Source organism: Labeo rohita, chromosome 10 (assembly GCF_022985175.1).
Source record: "Labeo rohita strain BAU-BD-2019 chromosome 10, IGBB_LRoh.1.0, whole genome shotgun sequence".
Classification (NCBI taxonomy): Eukaryota; Metazoa; Chordata; class Actinopteri; order Cypriniformes; family Cyprinidae; genus Labeo; species Labeo rohita.
The window spans coordinates 11,168,735-11,183,874 of record NC_066878.1 but is presented as its reverse complement, the minus strand read 5'-3'; the positions used below and the strand labels follow the sequence as shown (position 1 = coordinate 11,183,874).

The window sequence follows — 15,140 nt, the reverse complement described above, 5'->3', positions numbered from 1 at the left end:
AACACTACTTTTTAAAAGTTTATTCATTTTTTCACATCTCCAATGTAGTTTTATTGGAAGATAAGATGACAAAAGGCACAAATTCACAGTAAAAGAAATTTTAAAAAAAACATGACGTGACAGGGTGGGGTGAAACATAAATTCATAAAACATTTTTCTTGTATTTCTAGAATCATTGGGTTTTAATTTCGACAACAAATCGTGAAATCTAACAACAACGTATCTATGAGAAAGTCCTGTTTACCATGATCTGCCTTACGTAATGGAAACACAAACTGTGAATGATCAGTTCATGTGGATAGTTCCCTTTTATAAGCCACCTGTCTGTCGTTCAAAACCAGCTTGGACAAGTTTCAATCGAGTCTCCTGAGAGAAAAATAGCAACCTTGTCCGAAACCCTTGAAAGGGTCTATTCTCAAGTTCAAAGGTCAAAGGCCGTGGCTTCGTTCACAGTGTAAGCTTTGAAAGGAATTTAAAAGTGAGAGATTTCTACGGCTCACAGCAAAAATACAACAACAATCGATGAATGAAAACATATTTAGACACCATCCTGCCAAAGGAGGAGCGGCCAGGGATGAGGGGCGGGGCCAGTGACAGTGATGGGCGGAGTTATCTGTAGATAGTTAATTCTTTAAACCACCATAAATCACCACAGATAACATCCAGCCATTACTAAACCACTAGATATAATTACTCTGGTTGGGTTAATGGAAGGCTGTATGTGCTGATAGCCTGGCAGGATAGTCTGAGCTATATTTATATAGTTATATATATATTTATGTGTTAATCTACATTTATTTATATACTATATACAATTCAATACATACATCCATACATCACTTTGATTAGACTCAGGACCAACACAGTTCTGGTGTATTGGTGGTTGTATAATGACGATAAAGATGTTTTAACGCGCAATCTACACCATAAAACCTGCACTCACTTCTTAAGAATTCGATGGAATTTCCACAAATTTCGATGTAATTCTACAAGAATAATTTAACTCTTGTCAGAGTGAATTTAGGTGCGCATATGGGTCCTGAGCATTGGCTGAAAGAAACACAAGGGTGTAAACCTCCATTATAGTTGCATGTCGGATGTCCCTCACGCGAAACAAGAAACACTGAGAACTTCAAACGCACATACATCCATACACACATCACGTTACTAAGAAAAGACTGATTTAGAAACCCATACTCAACCCATTTCATCTTCCTGACCCGATTCCATATCAATAAAACTATAGGAGCGATTGGAAGTTAGAGTATATTTTGTATTAAAGTCCTAATGATGCAACATTCTGAGAGGGAATGAATTATACACATCTAAAGTCACTATCTCACATCATGTATGTTGATTGGAAGGGTTGTGAAAGGAGGTATTATTGCTAATATCTGGATAAATGTGTCTTTATCCTCAAGACAAGTTATAAAAGGGGAAGTACGATAATCAGTCCTTCAAAAGGAGTTGAGACGAAAATGAATAATACATTTATAAAATATGCACGTAACGTAAAATTTCCTCCTTGAGCACCTCACCTGGTAGCGACAAAATAATCAGGAAAATAACTGTGTTGCCTCTTCGAGTTCTTTTAAAGACAGTCAGCCACTGACTAAAAAAGAGGGCGGAGCCTGAACTTGTAAACCAATCAAAAACATCCAAGGGAAGGAGAGCTACACCTACCTGTCTTTTTATAAAAAAATAAATACATAAATAAAATACAGACTAAAATAGCACACACAAGGAAACTGTGGAAGAGAAGACAATGAAACCATCAATATTGACTGATTAACAAACAACAATACTTTTAACTTCAGCTTATTCCAAGAATGTGATACTGTTCAAAAAGCTGATTATAATAAACTTTTGCATTAAATCATGAACTGTACTTGCAGTCTTGACATTTTTTTAACGTGACCAAGCAGCTGCCAGTCCAAATGAATCCACAATGCATGTTACAAATAAATGACTGGTCAGGGTGACTGTGATTGTACAGTATTACACTATAAAGAGACACACTTACACCTTGAATCAGCTGGTAAATAGGTTAAAAGTGGGTGAAATGAAATTAAAACATACAGCAACAAAAACAACTCACTACAGAGTAAAACAAAACAAGGAAAACCGGCTTGGTCCGCACAGAAACCGACTTAAAAACCCTGTTGATACATCTGTCACAATAATTCCACTGCCAATAGATATTCTGAATATATATATATACACACAAATATCATCTGCTTTACATTAAACTCATCTTAAAACACAATTCTTCCGAGCTCCAGTTGTTAAGGTAATGATCTGACATCATAAATGACGAATCGCTGATCGTCTCTGTATTAGTTTTAGTAGGTAGACTTTATAAACTGGGCATGATGTTAGAACCGGTATTGTAGCCTATTTAACTAGTCAGTGTGCTCCGTTGTCAGACTGAAAGGAGGATATGAAGGATGCTCAGGACAAACGCCCCACCAAAAGGGCTGGATGAAGGACTTTGATTACGATTAAAAAGACATGTTGCTTTGATCTGATTGAGGGGAGTGATGCTGCTGGTCTCCAGTACTTCATGTCTGATCTGAGAGAGACTCACAGGAAATGACAAAGAGAGAGAACAAGAATATTCAATTACTTTAAAGGTTAAACACCACAGTTATGTTCAGAATAGATTACTGACTATCTGATTCATTCATCACATGGCAATGAAAGATCCATTTCAGTGCAATATTTTATGCATACAGAAAGTCTACTATAGAGTGCCTTGCGAAAGTATTCATACCCCTTCATTTTTTAACACATCAAGCTACACTCCATACACCATAATGACAAGCACAAAACAGATTTGTGAAAACTTGTGCAAGTTTACTAAAAATAAAACACTGAAATAATTACATTGCATAAGTATTCATACCCTTAAAACTTAATTGAAGCACCTTTACAGCCTCAAGTCTTTTTGAGGAAGACGTGACAACTTTTGCACATCTGCATTTGGCAATTATCTGCCATTCTTCTTCTCACCTCTTCACCTCTCAAGCTCTGTCAGCTTGGACGGAAACTAGCAGTCATTTTCAGGTTTCTCCAGAAATGTTTGATTGGGTTCAAGCCAAGGCTGTGGCTGGGCCACTCAAGGACATTCACATAGTTGTCCATAAGTCACTTTTGCTGTGTGCTTAGAGTCATTGTCCTGCTGAAAGGTGAACATTCTGCTCAGCATGACATTCTGAATGCTCTGGACTAGGTTTTTATTAAGGCTATCTCTATATTTTGCTGTGCTGAGCTTTCCTTTTACTCTGACGAGTCCTTTAGTCCCTGCTGCTGAAAAACAGCTCCACAGCATGAGGTTCCTACCTCCATAAATTAATTTTGGGATGCTACTCTACAGGTGATGAGCAGTGCCTGGTTTCATTCAAACATGATGCTTGGAATTGAGGTTCATCAGACCAGAGAATCTTGTTTCTCAAAGTCTGAGAGTCCTTTAGGTGCTTTGTTGCAAATTCCAAGTTGGTTTTCATGTGTCTTCACTGAGTTCGGCCACACTGCCATAAAGACCAGATTGGTGGAGTGTTCCAGTGATGTTTATCCTTCTGTAGGTTTCTCCCATCTGCATTTACAGTATGATTATGGAGCTCAAATAGAGTGACCATCAGCTTCTTGGTCACCGGTCTAACCAAGGCCCTTTTCCATCAATTGCTCAGTTTGGCCAGGAGGCCAGCTCTAGGAAGAGTCCTACTTGTTCCGAACTTCTTCCATTATGGATAATGGAGGCTACATGCTTCTGTGAACCTTCAATGCAGCAGAATTTTTTTCTGAACTCTTCCCCAGATGTGTGTCTTGATGCAATACTGAGCTCTACAGGCAGTTCTTTTGACCTCAGGGCTTGGTTTTTACTCTAATATGCAATTTCAGCTGTTAGACCTTTTATTAAGAGGTGTGTGCCTTTCCAGATCACACTCATTCAAATTAATTTGCAACAGGTTAACTCCACTCAGAGTGTAGTAACATCTACAAGCAATATGAATGCTTCTGAGCTCAATTTCAAGTGTCCCAAAAAAGGGTATGAATACTTATGCAGTGGAATCATTTTCTAATAAATCTGCAGTTGTTACAAACCTGTTTAGTGCTTTGTCATTATGGTGTATGGAGTAGATTGATGTGGGAAAAAAGTAATTTAAAGCAGTTTTAAAGGGGTATGAATACTTTCGCAAGGCACTGTATATACTATATACTCCCGACATAGTTAATATGAGTATGCTATCCCAAACCTAACCCATACATTCAGTACATATACTAAGAAATAATTTTTGAGCTCTCACTTGCTGTTTTAGATAATGCCGTTAGGGGGCGCTAAAGATTGTGAAATACCTTTATAAACAGCAGCATCCAGGAACACAGAGCAGCCTTAGTCTTCAAGAGCCACCATGCCTTTCACTGGATCCTTCACTCTCATCTGAAAGACAGCAATGGAAAAACATGCAAGTGTACATAAAGTGAATAGCTCCTTGTGGAAGCAGAACAAGCTACAAATGTGATTCAAGAAGAACTTATCCTCTGGGAGATTACAGATCACTTATGGGAGTCAAGGAGGAGACAGTGATTTCTGGGATAGTCCTGCAAAGTATGTGAACCTCGGGATTCCGCCAATACCTGACGTCACTCATTCCCCGGACGGCACCTGAGAGCGCTGAACTGTGACCTGCTCCGCTCTGCTGCCCCTTTTGTTCACAATGACTGGACCTCATTATGGGCTACATTCAATTATTCATCTGCCTTGTTACACGTAATTGTCTTTGTGTGGTGGGAAAATGTGTTGTGGGCCCAAGACGACACTCAAAACACCGGAACACAAACAAAAATGCAATCTCGCAGCATGAATTCAGTCAGTACTCTCTTTTAAATTCTACAACAAAATATCTCAGAGCAATTAGTTTGTTTAGCTAACTAGATAAAATTCATCATTACCATGTAAAGGCTGGCTCAAACTGAACAACAAGAAATAGGAATAATTTAAAGTGGACAAAGAGGGCATCTCATCTGACCTCATCCAGTTCCTTCCTGGTTTCTTCCTCCATTCTGCGGATGTCGTCCATGTTCAGCTCGATCCATTTATCAATCCAACAGAATAGCTGTCGGTGGAAATTAGTGAACAAGCGCTTCTCTTGCTGTTAAAGAGAGAAAGAGGTACAAATAAATTTTGGAGGGTGAATTTTACACTGATTTTATTTACAAAAAAATATGGATGGATCTTATTTTATGTGATGTCATGCGATTTTTATTAGTTAATGTTAACCGTAACTTTTTGATGCTTTTTTTAATGTGTAGAAAATAATAAAGTAAAAAAAAAAAAAATTTAATCAGACTTCAAACCATACACTACCATTTAAAAGTTTGGGGTTGGTAAGATTTCAAGCCACAAGGCTGCATTTATTTGATCAAAATACAGTAAAAATACAGTGAATTTTTATCAAAATGTAAAATAACTATTTTAATATGTCTGAATGTATAATTTATTCCTGTGATGGCAAATCTGAATTTGAAGCTGCAATTACTCCAGTTTTCAATGTCACATGATCCTTCAGAAATCATTGTAATAGGCTGATTTGCTGTTTAAAAATATTTCTTATTATTTTCAATATTGAAAACAGTTGGATTCTTTGATTAAACAATTTAACGTGTCCTTGTTAAATAAAATGATTAATTTATGAAAAATATTGATTGTGGCTTGAATAGAGTTGGTAAACAACTAATTTTGTTTTTTAGACTATTAAAAACTAGAGATGTCAAATCAATTAATCGCGATTAATCGCATCCAAAATAAAAGTTTGTGTTTATATAATATATGTATGTGTGTGTACTGTGTATATTTACATGAATAAACACACACACGTGTGTATAAATATACATAGTCCACACACATGCATTATGTAAACACAAACTTTTGTTTTGAATGCAATTAATCGCGATTAATCTATTTGATTAATCTAGTTTTTTTTTGCCTAAAAAACTAAAAGAATTTTAGGGCCAGATTTACTAACAGCTTGTGCCAAATCATCTTTTGCCATTAAAAAATAGTACTGTCAGGATTTACTAAAGATGCACAGTGATGAATTGGCACTAAAAAGGCGTGGACAGTAATTTTTGCGCCTGACCTTGAATATGCATTTGTATGAGTTTCCATTTCAGACGCAAATTTAAGAGAGGAGAGTATTAAGATGAATCACACAACACGATTAACTGACATTTGCACTCATCAAATTACTGGTATTGCACCATTTAATGCCCTAAAAAAACATGTCTTAAACTATTTTGCGCTTGAAATGTCTGCAGTTGTTGTTGCTAGAAAGAGGCACCACAGTTACCTCACAAACGATCCCAATTACTGTATTTGTAATGCCAGAAGAACACATTGTCCGAACATATTGTTTGCGAAGCCATGTTTATTTTTCAGTTTTTGGCCTCCAGTTCTTTTCGACATACTGTGGTTTCTTCATTTCTTTATTCTTTATTTGCGACTACGCTAATTTGCACTGCGCTTGGTATATTGTGTTGGTCAAAATGTAAATAAGTTGCATCTGTGTTCTTTAATTTGCACGTTGTTAGTAAATCACCCGCAGAAATTTCCATGCCCGTCGGCAATGTTTTGGAATTGTGCTCTCGCGCTAATTTGCCCTGTTTAGTAAAACTAGCCCTAATTTGGGTAAGGCAAAAATTGTGGCCTTTCCAAAAAAGTCCTCTAGGTAAACCTTTATTTTTAAGAAATACCATATATAATCAATCACAGACAAACAGACCAGGAACATGCACTAAATATGGTCAAATTTGATTTCATGTTAACTTTAATAAACTTTTTAATGAATCACATATACTGTAGATGTTTCACACTGACCTTTTGAATAAAGTTTTCCACTTTGTTTTGCAGGCCCCACCACTTGAACTTGACAGTAACCAGTTTGTAGGCACACATGTGTGGGCAGTCTGTCCTTTTAGGTAGCTCTTTCTACACAGACCCAAAATCCATTAAGCATTTAGATATAATTTTCCATTAATACGCTTCCCACTCATACATCAAGCATGCACTTACTACATTTACACAAATTTTATACAAGCCCACAGCCATTAGAGCTGCTTTTAAAATGTATCACCTTCCAATCCGGACCGAGCGGTCCTCTTCCAGTCTTTACAGACTTAAACTTAGTAGGGTCTTCCTCTGGTTTATAGTCCTACAGAGAAACAACCCTAATCAGATTAGAAAGTACCTGGAAAAGGTAGTTATTTTATCCAAGTGAAGCCCACCTTTGGCTCCACCTGACTTCGGTCTGCGATGTCTATGTACACCACATCCACCTTCTTCCAGGTGTCTGGGTCTAGACCGTGAACCTGTACAGATGAACACAACAATCATGATTGATGTTTTGATGATTTCATGAGTTCACACGTAAATTATCCACCACTATACTTACATTGTCCTGCTGTCCCATATCGGGTTTGTGCCACGTCTCAATCTTGATGAGAAAGTTTTCTTTCATATACTCATTCTAAAAACAGAAAATCAATAAACAAACTGATAAATCATAACTGATGGACAGACTCGGCAGTGACACATTCTGACGCCTGTCCTCTCTCCTTTCCCTGCGGCTAAAGTTACTGTCTCCTCTTTCACTCAAACAGTGAGTGTTTGTATGTGTTTGTGCTGTACATCTACATGTTTGCAACATGTTTATTCATTCATATGCTGTACTAGAAAAAGTGTGTACATGCGAAGAGTGTACTTACAGTGATTACTGACGGGAGATGCAGAACAGATGATATGGGGAGAAGGGAAAATAAAATATGATTTAGATCATTTATGTTTAAGAAAACATCACATCTCATTTAAGACCATTTCTAATTTTATTTAATCTCATTTTAGCCCATACAAATTCAGTCTGGAAGCAAAAACACTAAAAATAATATTCATATTCAAACTCAAGAATTCAAATTCTGAACTTTTGGACATCTAAATTGCAGTTTTAATGCAGCTTCAAAGGGCTCCACACAATCCCAGCTGAAGAACAAGGGTCTTATGTAGTAAAACGATCGTTATTTTCTAAAGAAAATAAAAATCTATATACTTTTTTCAACCACAAATGCTCGCAAATGCTGAAAATTCACTTTGATGGATGCTTTATTTGTTTAAAAAATTGACATTGTAATGTTTAATCAAAATGTCGTAACTTAAAGTCCACTTCCAGAACAACAATTTACAAATATTTTACTCACTCCCTTGTCATCCAAGATGTTCATGTCTTTCTTTCTTCAGTCGTAAAGAAATTATGTTTGTTGAGGAAAACATTTCAGCATTTTTCTCCATATGGTGCCTGGATTTTGAACTTCCAAAATGCAGTTTAGATGCGGCTTCAAACGATCCCAAATGCAGTTGTAAACGATCCCAGCCGAGAAAGAAGCATAACAATCGTTATTTTAATAAAAATAATACAATTTATATACTTTTTAATGGACTGGACTTGGACTGTTTTTTTTCCGGTTCATGAGTTAGGGTATGTCGAAAAACTCCCACCTCATGTTCTCCCTCAACTTTGAAATCGTCCTATATCACTGTTTTACCTTTTTTGTTAAAGATGTTTGATCATCTTTGCATGTTCACTTTGCAAAGACTGGGTTGGAACTTCTGCAGCGATATAGGATGATTTTGAAATTACTTTTGAAGTTGAGGGAGTAAATACGATCTGAGTTTTTCGACATACCCTAACTGTCTCGAGTCAGAATACAGAGAGGTCATGTAGAGAAAGGTAAGACGAGTGTTTGAGATTAAAAAGTATTTAAATTATATATTTTTTAATGAAAATAACAGATCGTTTTGCTAGATAAGTCCCTTCTTCCTCGGCTGGGATCATTTACAACCGCATCTGGGATCGTTTGAAGCTGCATTTAAACTGCCTTTTGGAAGTTCAAAATCAGGGCACCATATCAGTCCATTATATGGAGAAAAATCCTGAAATGTTTTTTAAAAAAAACAAAAAAAACATAATTTCTCCATGACTGAAAAAAGAAAGATATGAACATCTTGGATGACAAGGGGGTGAGTACATTATATGTGAATCTTTGTTTTGGAAGTGGACTTCTCCTTTAATCTCGACGCCAATCATTTAGTTCACTTAACTCTTGCCCCACCACAGTCGACCCCACAAACTCCCACAACGTGAAATTCAATCAACAACCTATGGTTTTTTTTTATTTTTTTTTTTTATCAGTAATCTATTACATTCTGATGTATATCACAATATCACAATACAGAAGAAAAGAGCTGTGTTGACTGAATCAGTGACACTGTCACTACTTAAATTTCATTGCAACTTAAAGACTTATCATTTCTTAATTTTTAAGGTAAAGTAAAATTAGGTTGCCAATATTAGACTTTGCAACTTTGCAAATTGCAATGACTATTTCTGAAATTTCATACTGACTCCTAAAACCAAACTGATCTCATGGCGAAAATGTACCTGTGGGAACTTTTACGCAAGATGCAAAATACATAGCCCCATGTAAGTTTCGTGACATATCTGATGTGAAATGTCCACCGAGTGGTGCTAAAAAAACTGTATCAAGCATTTTTTTCCCCCTAGAACAGATGAATGTAGATATGGTATGTTTTATGTGACATTGGTTTTGTACGTGTCACCACAGTTCTAACTTGAAATGTCCGTTGAGTGGCGCTATAAGTCTAATGCTCTGTGACGTTTTAAAATAGTGTACCATTTGCACTACACCTAAACCTACCTGATAGTATGAACAAAAGCAAACATGACGTAAAAATGCAAATGCAAGTATGCCATTTTAGCTTGTTTTTCGATCTCTCATCTTTCAGCTCTTTCATTGCGAGTCATGTTTTTCACAGGATTCATACCCAAGGATTCTGTATCCAATTCCGTTCTGGCTGAGCTACCAAGCAAGCTTGTTACATCGAGTGTTGTGCCCATTTTTGAACCCCTGCCAAATTCCTAATCCTAACCCCAACACACACACACGACTGTTTTCCGATGGTTTGTGTTTTGTGATGGTTGTTCATGAGTCCCTTGTTAGTTCTGAACAGTTAAACCGAGCACTGTTCTTCAGAAATATTTTCCAGGTCCTACTCTAGATTCTTCAGTTTTTAAGCATCTTTTTCATATTTGAACCCTTTCCAGCAGTGACTGTATGAATTTAAGATCCATCTTTTCACACTCTGAGGGACTCAAACGCAACTGCTAAAAAAGGTTCAAACATTCACCGATGGTCCAGAAGGAAACACAACGCATTAAGAGGCGGGGGGTGAAAACATTTGAACAGGATGAATATGTCCAATTTTTGTTGAAGTATAATTTTTTTTTTCCATTTAGTACTGCCCTTTGAAAGCAACAGAAGATACCTGCATGTTTCCGGGAAGACAAATGAAGTACAATTTACCTTGATCTTCCAATTCAAAAAGTTTTTACCCCCCGGCTCTTAATACATTGTGTTTCCATCAATGAATGATTTTAATAGTTGTGTTTGAGTCCCTCAGTTGTCTTCAGTGTGAAAAGATGGATCTCACAATCTCAAAAGATGCTGGAAAACTAATGAATCTGCAGGACCTTGAGGATTTTTTGGAAGTGCTCGATTTAGCTGTTCAGAACAAACAAAGGACTCATGAACAACCATCCCAAAACGTCGTAGATCATCCAGGTAACCAGTATTATGAACCAAGGGTTCCCAAACTTCTGAAGGGGGTTGTTTTGATCATTTAAGATATTTTTTGGTCTTGTGGATTATATGTAAACATCTTCCATGTAAAATATCTTACTCAGGACAGTACTAAATAAAAAAAATAACATGCATTTTGTATATCTATTATTTAGTTAAAATTATTCAGATTTTCACAAATTCTGCAAGGGGTTCCCAAACGTTTGCATAAAACTGTACGTTTTCATCATGAGATCAGGTAGCCTAAAACAGATGTTTGGACTTTTTCTGTGAAGGAAATGTAGAAGCTACAGTTCTCAGCTCTTAACTGAATACCTCTGACGCAATACAGTGTTACTGTATCTGTAGATACCTTGACTTGAACCAATAGTGGAAAACACATTTCTCTTTTTTTCTAGCAGCTTGCTGACAGTTAGCTAATAGTAATCTCAGACAAATAATTACGTTATAATATTTATAATATAAAAAAAATTCACTACAGCTCAATACTTGCCATATCAACTTTTTCCATTTATTCAAAAACAAAACTGTAGACTTAAGTTTGTTTTAAGCACTGCAGTGAGATTTAGAAATATCTCAGACTTCAGCGAATGGGGAGTCTGTCATCTATGCGGCTGTGAGAATGATGTGAAGGGAATGTGTCAGTATAATCTCAGTTTCCTGTGCTGTAACTCCACTCCTGCTCAGCTCAAACAGTGAATTATTCAGTGCCCGCAAACGCAGTGACAGAGAAAGAGACAGGGAGAAACAGATAGGAAGACATAATATTAAGAAAGCAACAGGAACAAGAGCACAAGAAAAGAAATTTAGCTTCTAAGTATGTGTGTGTGTTACCTGTGCGGCAGTATGGGTAGGCGTTCCAAGCTTTCTCGTGAATGTTCAGTGCTGATGCTGGTGCAAGCATTCGTACAAATGACGGGACTTTACTGAAAAAGCAAAAATGCAAATGTGAGGTAGACTATAGACAAAAGCCTTTTTTAAAAATACTTTCTCCAGAACTTTTCTCTGTTTGTTTGAGCAATTTAACCAGTTCAACATAGCAACAGTGACTCAACCAATGGTGTGAGTTTGGGGAGGGGCTACTTGTTTGTCTGACCAATAACAGACAAGGGGGTGTTTGGAAGTCTCTTTTGACTTAAATTACACCTTTTCACCTTAAAGCGTTAATTAACAAATGGAAAAGCACTAAAATGTCAAAACAGAATCATAAAAGTGCATATGATCGTCCATATCATTCATATTCAGAGTGTTCTAAAGCAATTTGATGGTTTTATGTGAGGAACAGACTATTTTTATAGTGCTTTCTGTCCATTTTTTGAGCTCAACAGTTCATTGTATGGAAAATAACAGCCAGGACATTCTGCTAAACTTCTTTATTTGTGTAAGATAAAAGCCATACTGGTTGAGGATGTGTAAATGATAAACCTATTTTCTAGTGCGCCGTTTTTTCATTTTAGCATTAATCTAGCACGTTTTATTAATACACTCATGTGTCTGTGCGTAAGTGTGAGTACCTCTGCAGGTGGTAGATTTTATGTGTGTACTGTCCCTTCTCTCCATCCTTCTCATATGGTTCGTTCTTCAACACCTCAACGCCTTCTCCTCCACCCGTCTCGTTCTTACTGGCTTCCGCTACTGAGTAGAGCTGCCCGACCTGATACTGTGAGACACAAAGAAATACATTCCACAATCTTAAACTTCATAAGCATATCTATACTTAAAGGAGACCTATTATGCTCCTTTTTACAATATGTAATATAAATCTCAGGTGTCCCCAGAATGTGTCTGTGAAGTTTCAGCTCAAAATACCCCACGGATCATTATTATATCTTTTTAAAAATGCCTATTTTGAGTGGAAGCAGAAACGCATTGTTTTCCTGCATGTCTCTTTAAATGCAAATGAGCTGCTGCTCCCCGCCCCCTTTTCCAGATTAGGACTGTGTCTTTACAGCTCATTCCTCAGATACTCTGCTAAAAACATCTGTTTGGTTTTGATTATCATGTCTATTGAGCTGAAATCATGCGTTTTAAACCATATTAAACTTCTGATATAGGGTTTTCTGAGTGTGTCTGTCACACAGCAACTAATAAACTAAGTTCTTTTTCATGTCTTATTGCGCTTAAACTGTCAAATACACACAAGTTTATGTTAAAAACATACATGAGTTACAGAACAGTCATTTATGTCTGTGGCACACAGCTGGGAAAGAAATTGCATGTTTATATTAGATATGTGTGGCAGCAGTGTAATATACACTAAATAAATGAATACTCTCTAAATAGTGTTCTGTGCTCGTCTATGCAGCCAATGACAGAACAGTTAGCAAGCTTTGCTCAAACTTAGTTAGAACTGGTACACAGTTGCCGCTTGCGAAAACACAATGGTGGCATCGTGGGTGGAAACTTGTGGATTAAGGAGTGGTAATATTATAATAACATCCCCTTCCTATGTCACAGGGGGGAGCGAAATCTGAGCGGACTGTTTTTTTACAAACTTGCAGAGAAAGGCAACCAAAAAAAATGTACTGGGTTGTTCTTTTTCACATTTTTGGGGTTGGTAGATGCACCAGGGACCCAATTATACCACTTAAAAACAGAAAAGGTCAGATTTTCATGATGTCACCTTTAAATATGAGGCATATTTGAACACTTAATCCTGGTTTCTCCTGTATCTCTCTCTCTCTCTCTCTATCTCTCTGTGTGTTTACTTCCTCTTCTGCTGATCTATGCTGAATAAACAATGGTTTCTTTCATATCTTAATCACATATAATCCTGTAGAGAATATAGTTTGAATATAAACAAACACTATACAGAGTAAACACTGCAAAAAGACTGACACATGTTTTCTGGATATTTTCACCCTGCTCTAGTCACGCTGTATGGATTCAGTAAAAAAGAACCAGTTCATAAGAGTCATCTGTTCAGGGTTCAGACTAAATGGTTCACTTAGTTCATACAATTGGTTTTGTTGCACACAGTGTACAAGGACTAACAAGAAAAAATATGCATCTTTACATTATTTAATGGTCTTTTTATTGCATCATGTTCATAAAAGGGAAATGTGAGTTTGCAGTCTGTAATGAATGTGTTGCAATAAAAAAACAGCAAAATAATAGAAAGAGAATTATTTATTTTGAATCCTAGTGTGCTGCACACAACAATAAACATACTAAGCGAACCGTTTAGTCTGATTCCTGAACAAATGAGACTTATGAACTGGTTCTTTTTAAAAAGAAAAGGAAAGGATGTGACGTGTACCATTCTTGGAAATTGTAATCTGCATTTAACCCATCCAAATGCACAGAGTCAACAGTGAGTAGTGAACACATACACACACCGTGAACGCACACTGGGAGCAGTGGGCAGCCATTTTTGGGCAGCAGTTTGGTGTTCAGTGCCTTGCTCAAGGGTCTCACCTCAGTCATGGTATTAAGTACCTGTTGGTACTGAGACGCGAACCGAACTTGTAACTTTGGGTTACAAGTCCGACTCTCTAACCATTAGGCCACTATTGCCAATTATTGAGTCCATCCAGCATGGTACAATGCAGTCCTGAGACTAGTTGCATAAACATTAGGACTAGTTGTCACCACATTAGGACTGTGTCTTAAGAACTAGTTTGACTAACTAGCAGTTAACCAAGTGCTTATCAGTCTTACTTTTCAGATTGAAATTAGATCAAAGATGCTTTTATGTAACTGACTTTAAAAAGTTATGACCAGTCTTGCAGAAAAAAATTATGGTGTCTGACTTTTAAGACTAGACTAAGCAGTTTATGCAACTGGCCACTAAACTAATGACCCCTCTGAGCTGGTTATTAATGAATAGTTAAAAGTTAATAGTGTGTGCTATCTGGGATCACATCAGAAACGAGTGATGGAAACACCAAATTTTGGAAGAAAAAAAAGAGAAAAAAAAACTCAACTGCAGTTTTTATGCTCGTTTCTGGTGGGTTTTGATTAAAAAACGTTCATGCGAATAATGGGAGATGGAAACGCATTTGCCAAATAAATTCCTCAAAGAAGTCACATGTGCGATGGGATGGCATAACCTGACTAACCAGTGGACCGATCTTGTTGTACAGCATCTGAAATGTTGTTATGGTCATTCTTAAATGTCTGTCATCAAAGTATTTTTGTATAATTGCCTCCCAGAACACAGGTCTTACACGACAGCCTTCCCAAACAGCAGGCATCAGCCTCCAAAAGCAATGACTGCATTTACTGTTTCGTCTGCTCGCTCTGAGGCACAAGTAATTTATTATATGTGAAATCTAGTGGCTTCTCCTACATTTATTTGTGATATTTAATGCCTGTTTAACAGGAAGTGACAATTGATGAAGTGATGGTGCTTATTCGCAAATATTTTATGCGACATTCCAATTTTGCACATAAGTTAAGTTCACAACTTTGGATGGAAACCCAGCTAA

At 36.9% G+C, this 15,140-nt stretch overlaps 1 protein-coding gene across 1 annotated transcript in view; it reads right to left on the bottom strand.

Moving 5' to 3' along the window:
- The window catches only part of pitpnab (phosphatidylinositol transfer protein, alpha b), a 31,376-nt gene continuing 16,236 nt past the window's right edge, over positions 1-15,140 (bottom strand). Inside the window, exons 3-12 of the mRNA XM_051121349.1 lie at positions 12,225-12,370; positions 11,545-11,636; positions 7,765-7,772; positions 7,452-7,526; positions 7,285-7,368; positions 7,134-7,211; positions 6,878-6,988; positions 5,031-5,153; positions 4,357-4,441; positions 1-2,572 (exon numbers count right to left, since the gene is read on the bottom strand). Coding sequence (XP_050977306.1) covers positions 4,394-4,441; positions 5,031-5,153; positions 6,878-6,988; positions 7,134-7,211; positions 7,285-7,368; positions 7,452-7,526; positions 7,765-7,772; positions 11,545-11,636; positions 12,225-12,370 — 765 coding nt within the window. The 3' untranslated portion in view covers positions 1-2,572; positions 4,357-4,393. The remainder of the gene's footprint in view (positions 2,573-4,356; positions 4,442-5,030; positions 5,154-6,877; positions 6,989-7,133; positions 7,212-7,284; positions 7,369-7,451; positions 7,527-7,764; positions 7,773-11,544; positions 11,637-12,224; positions 12,371-15,140) is intronic.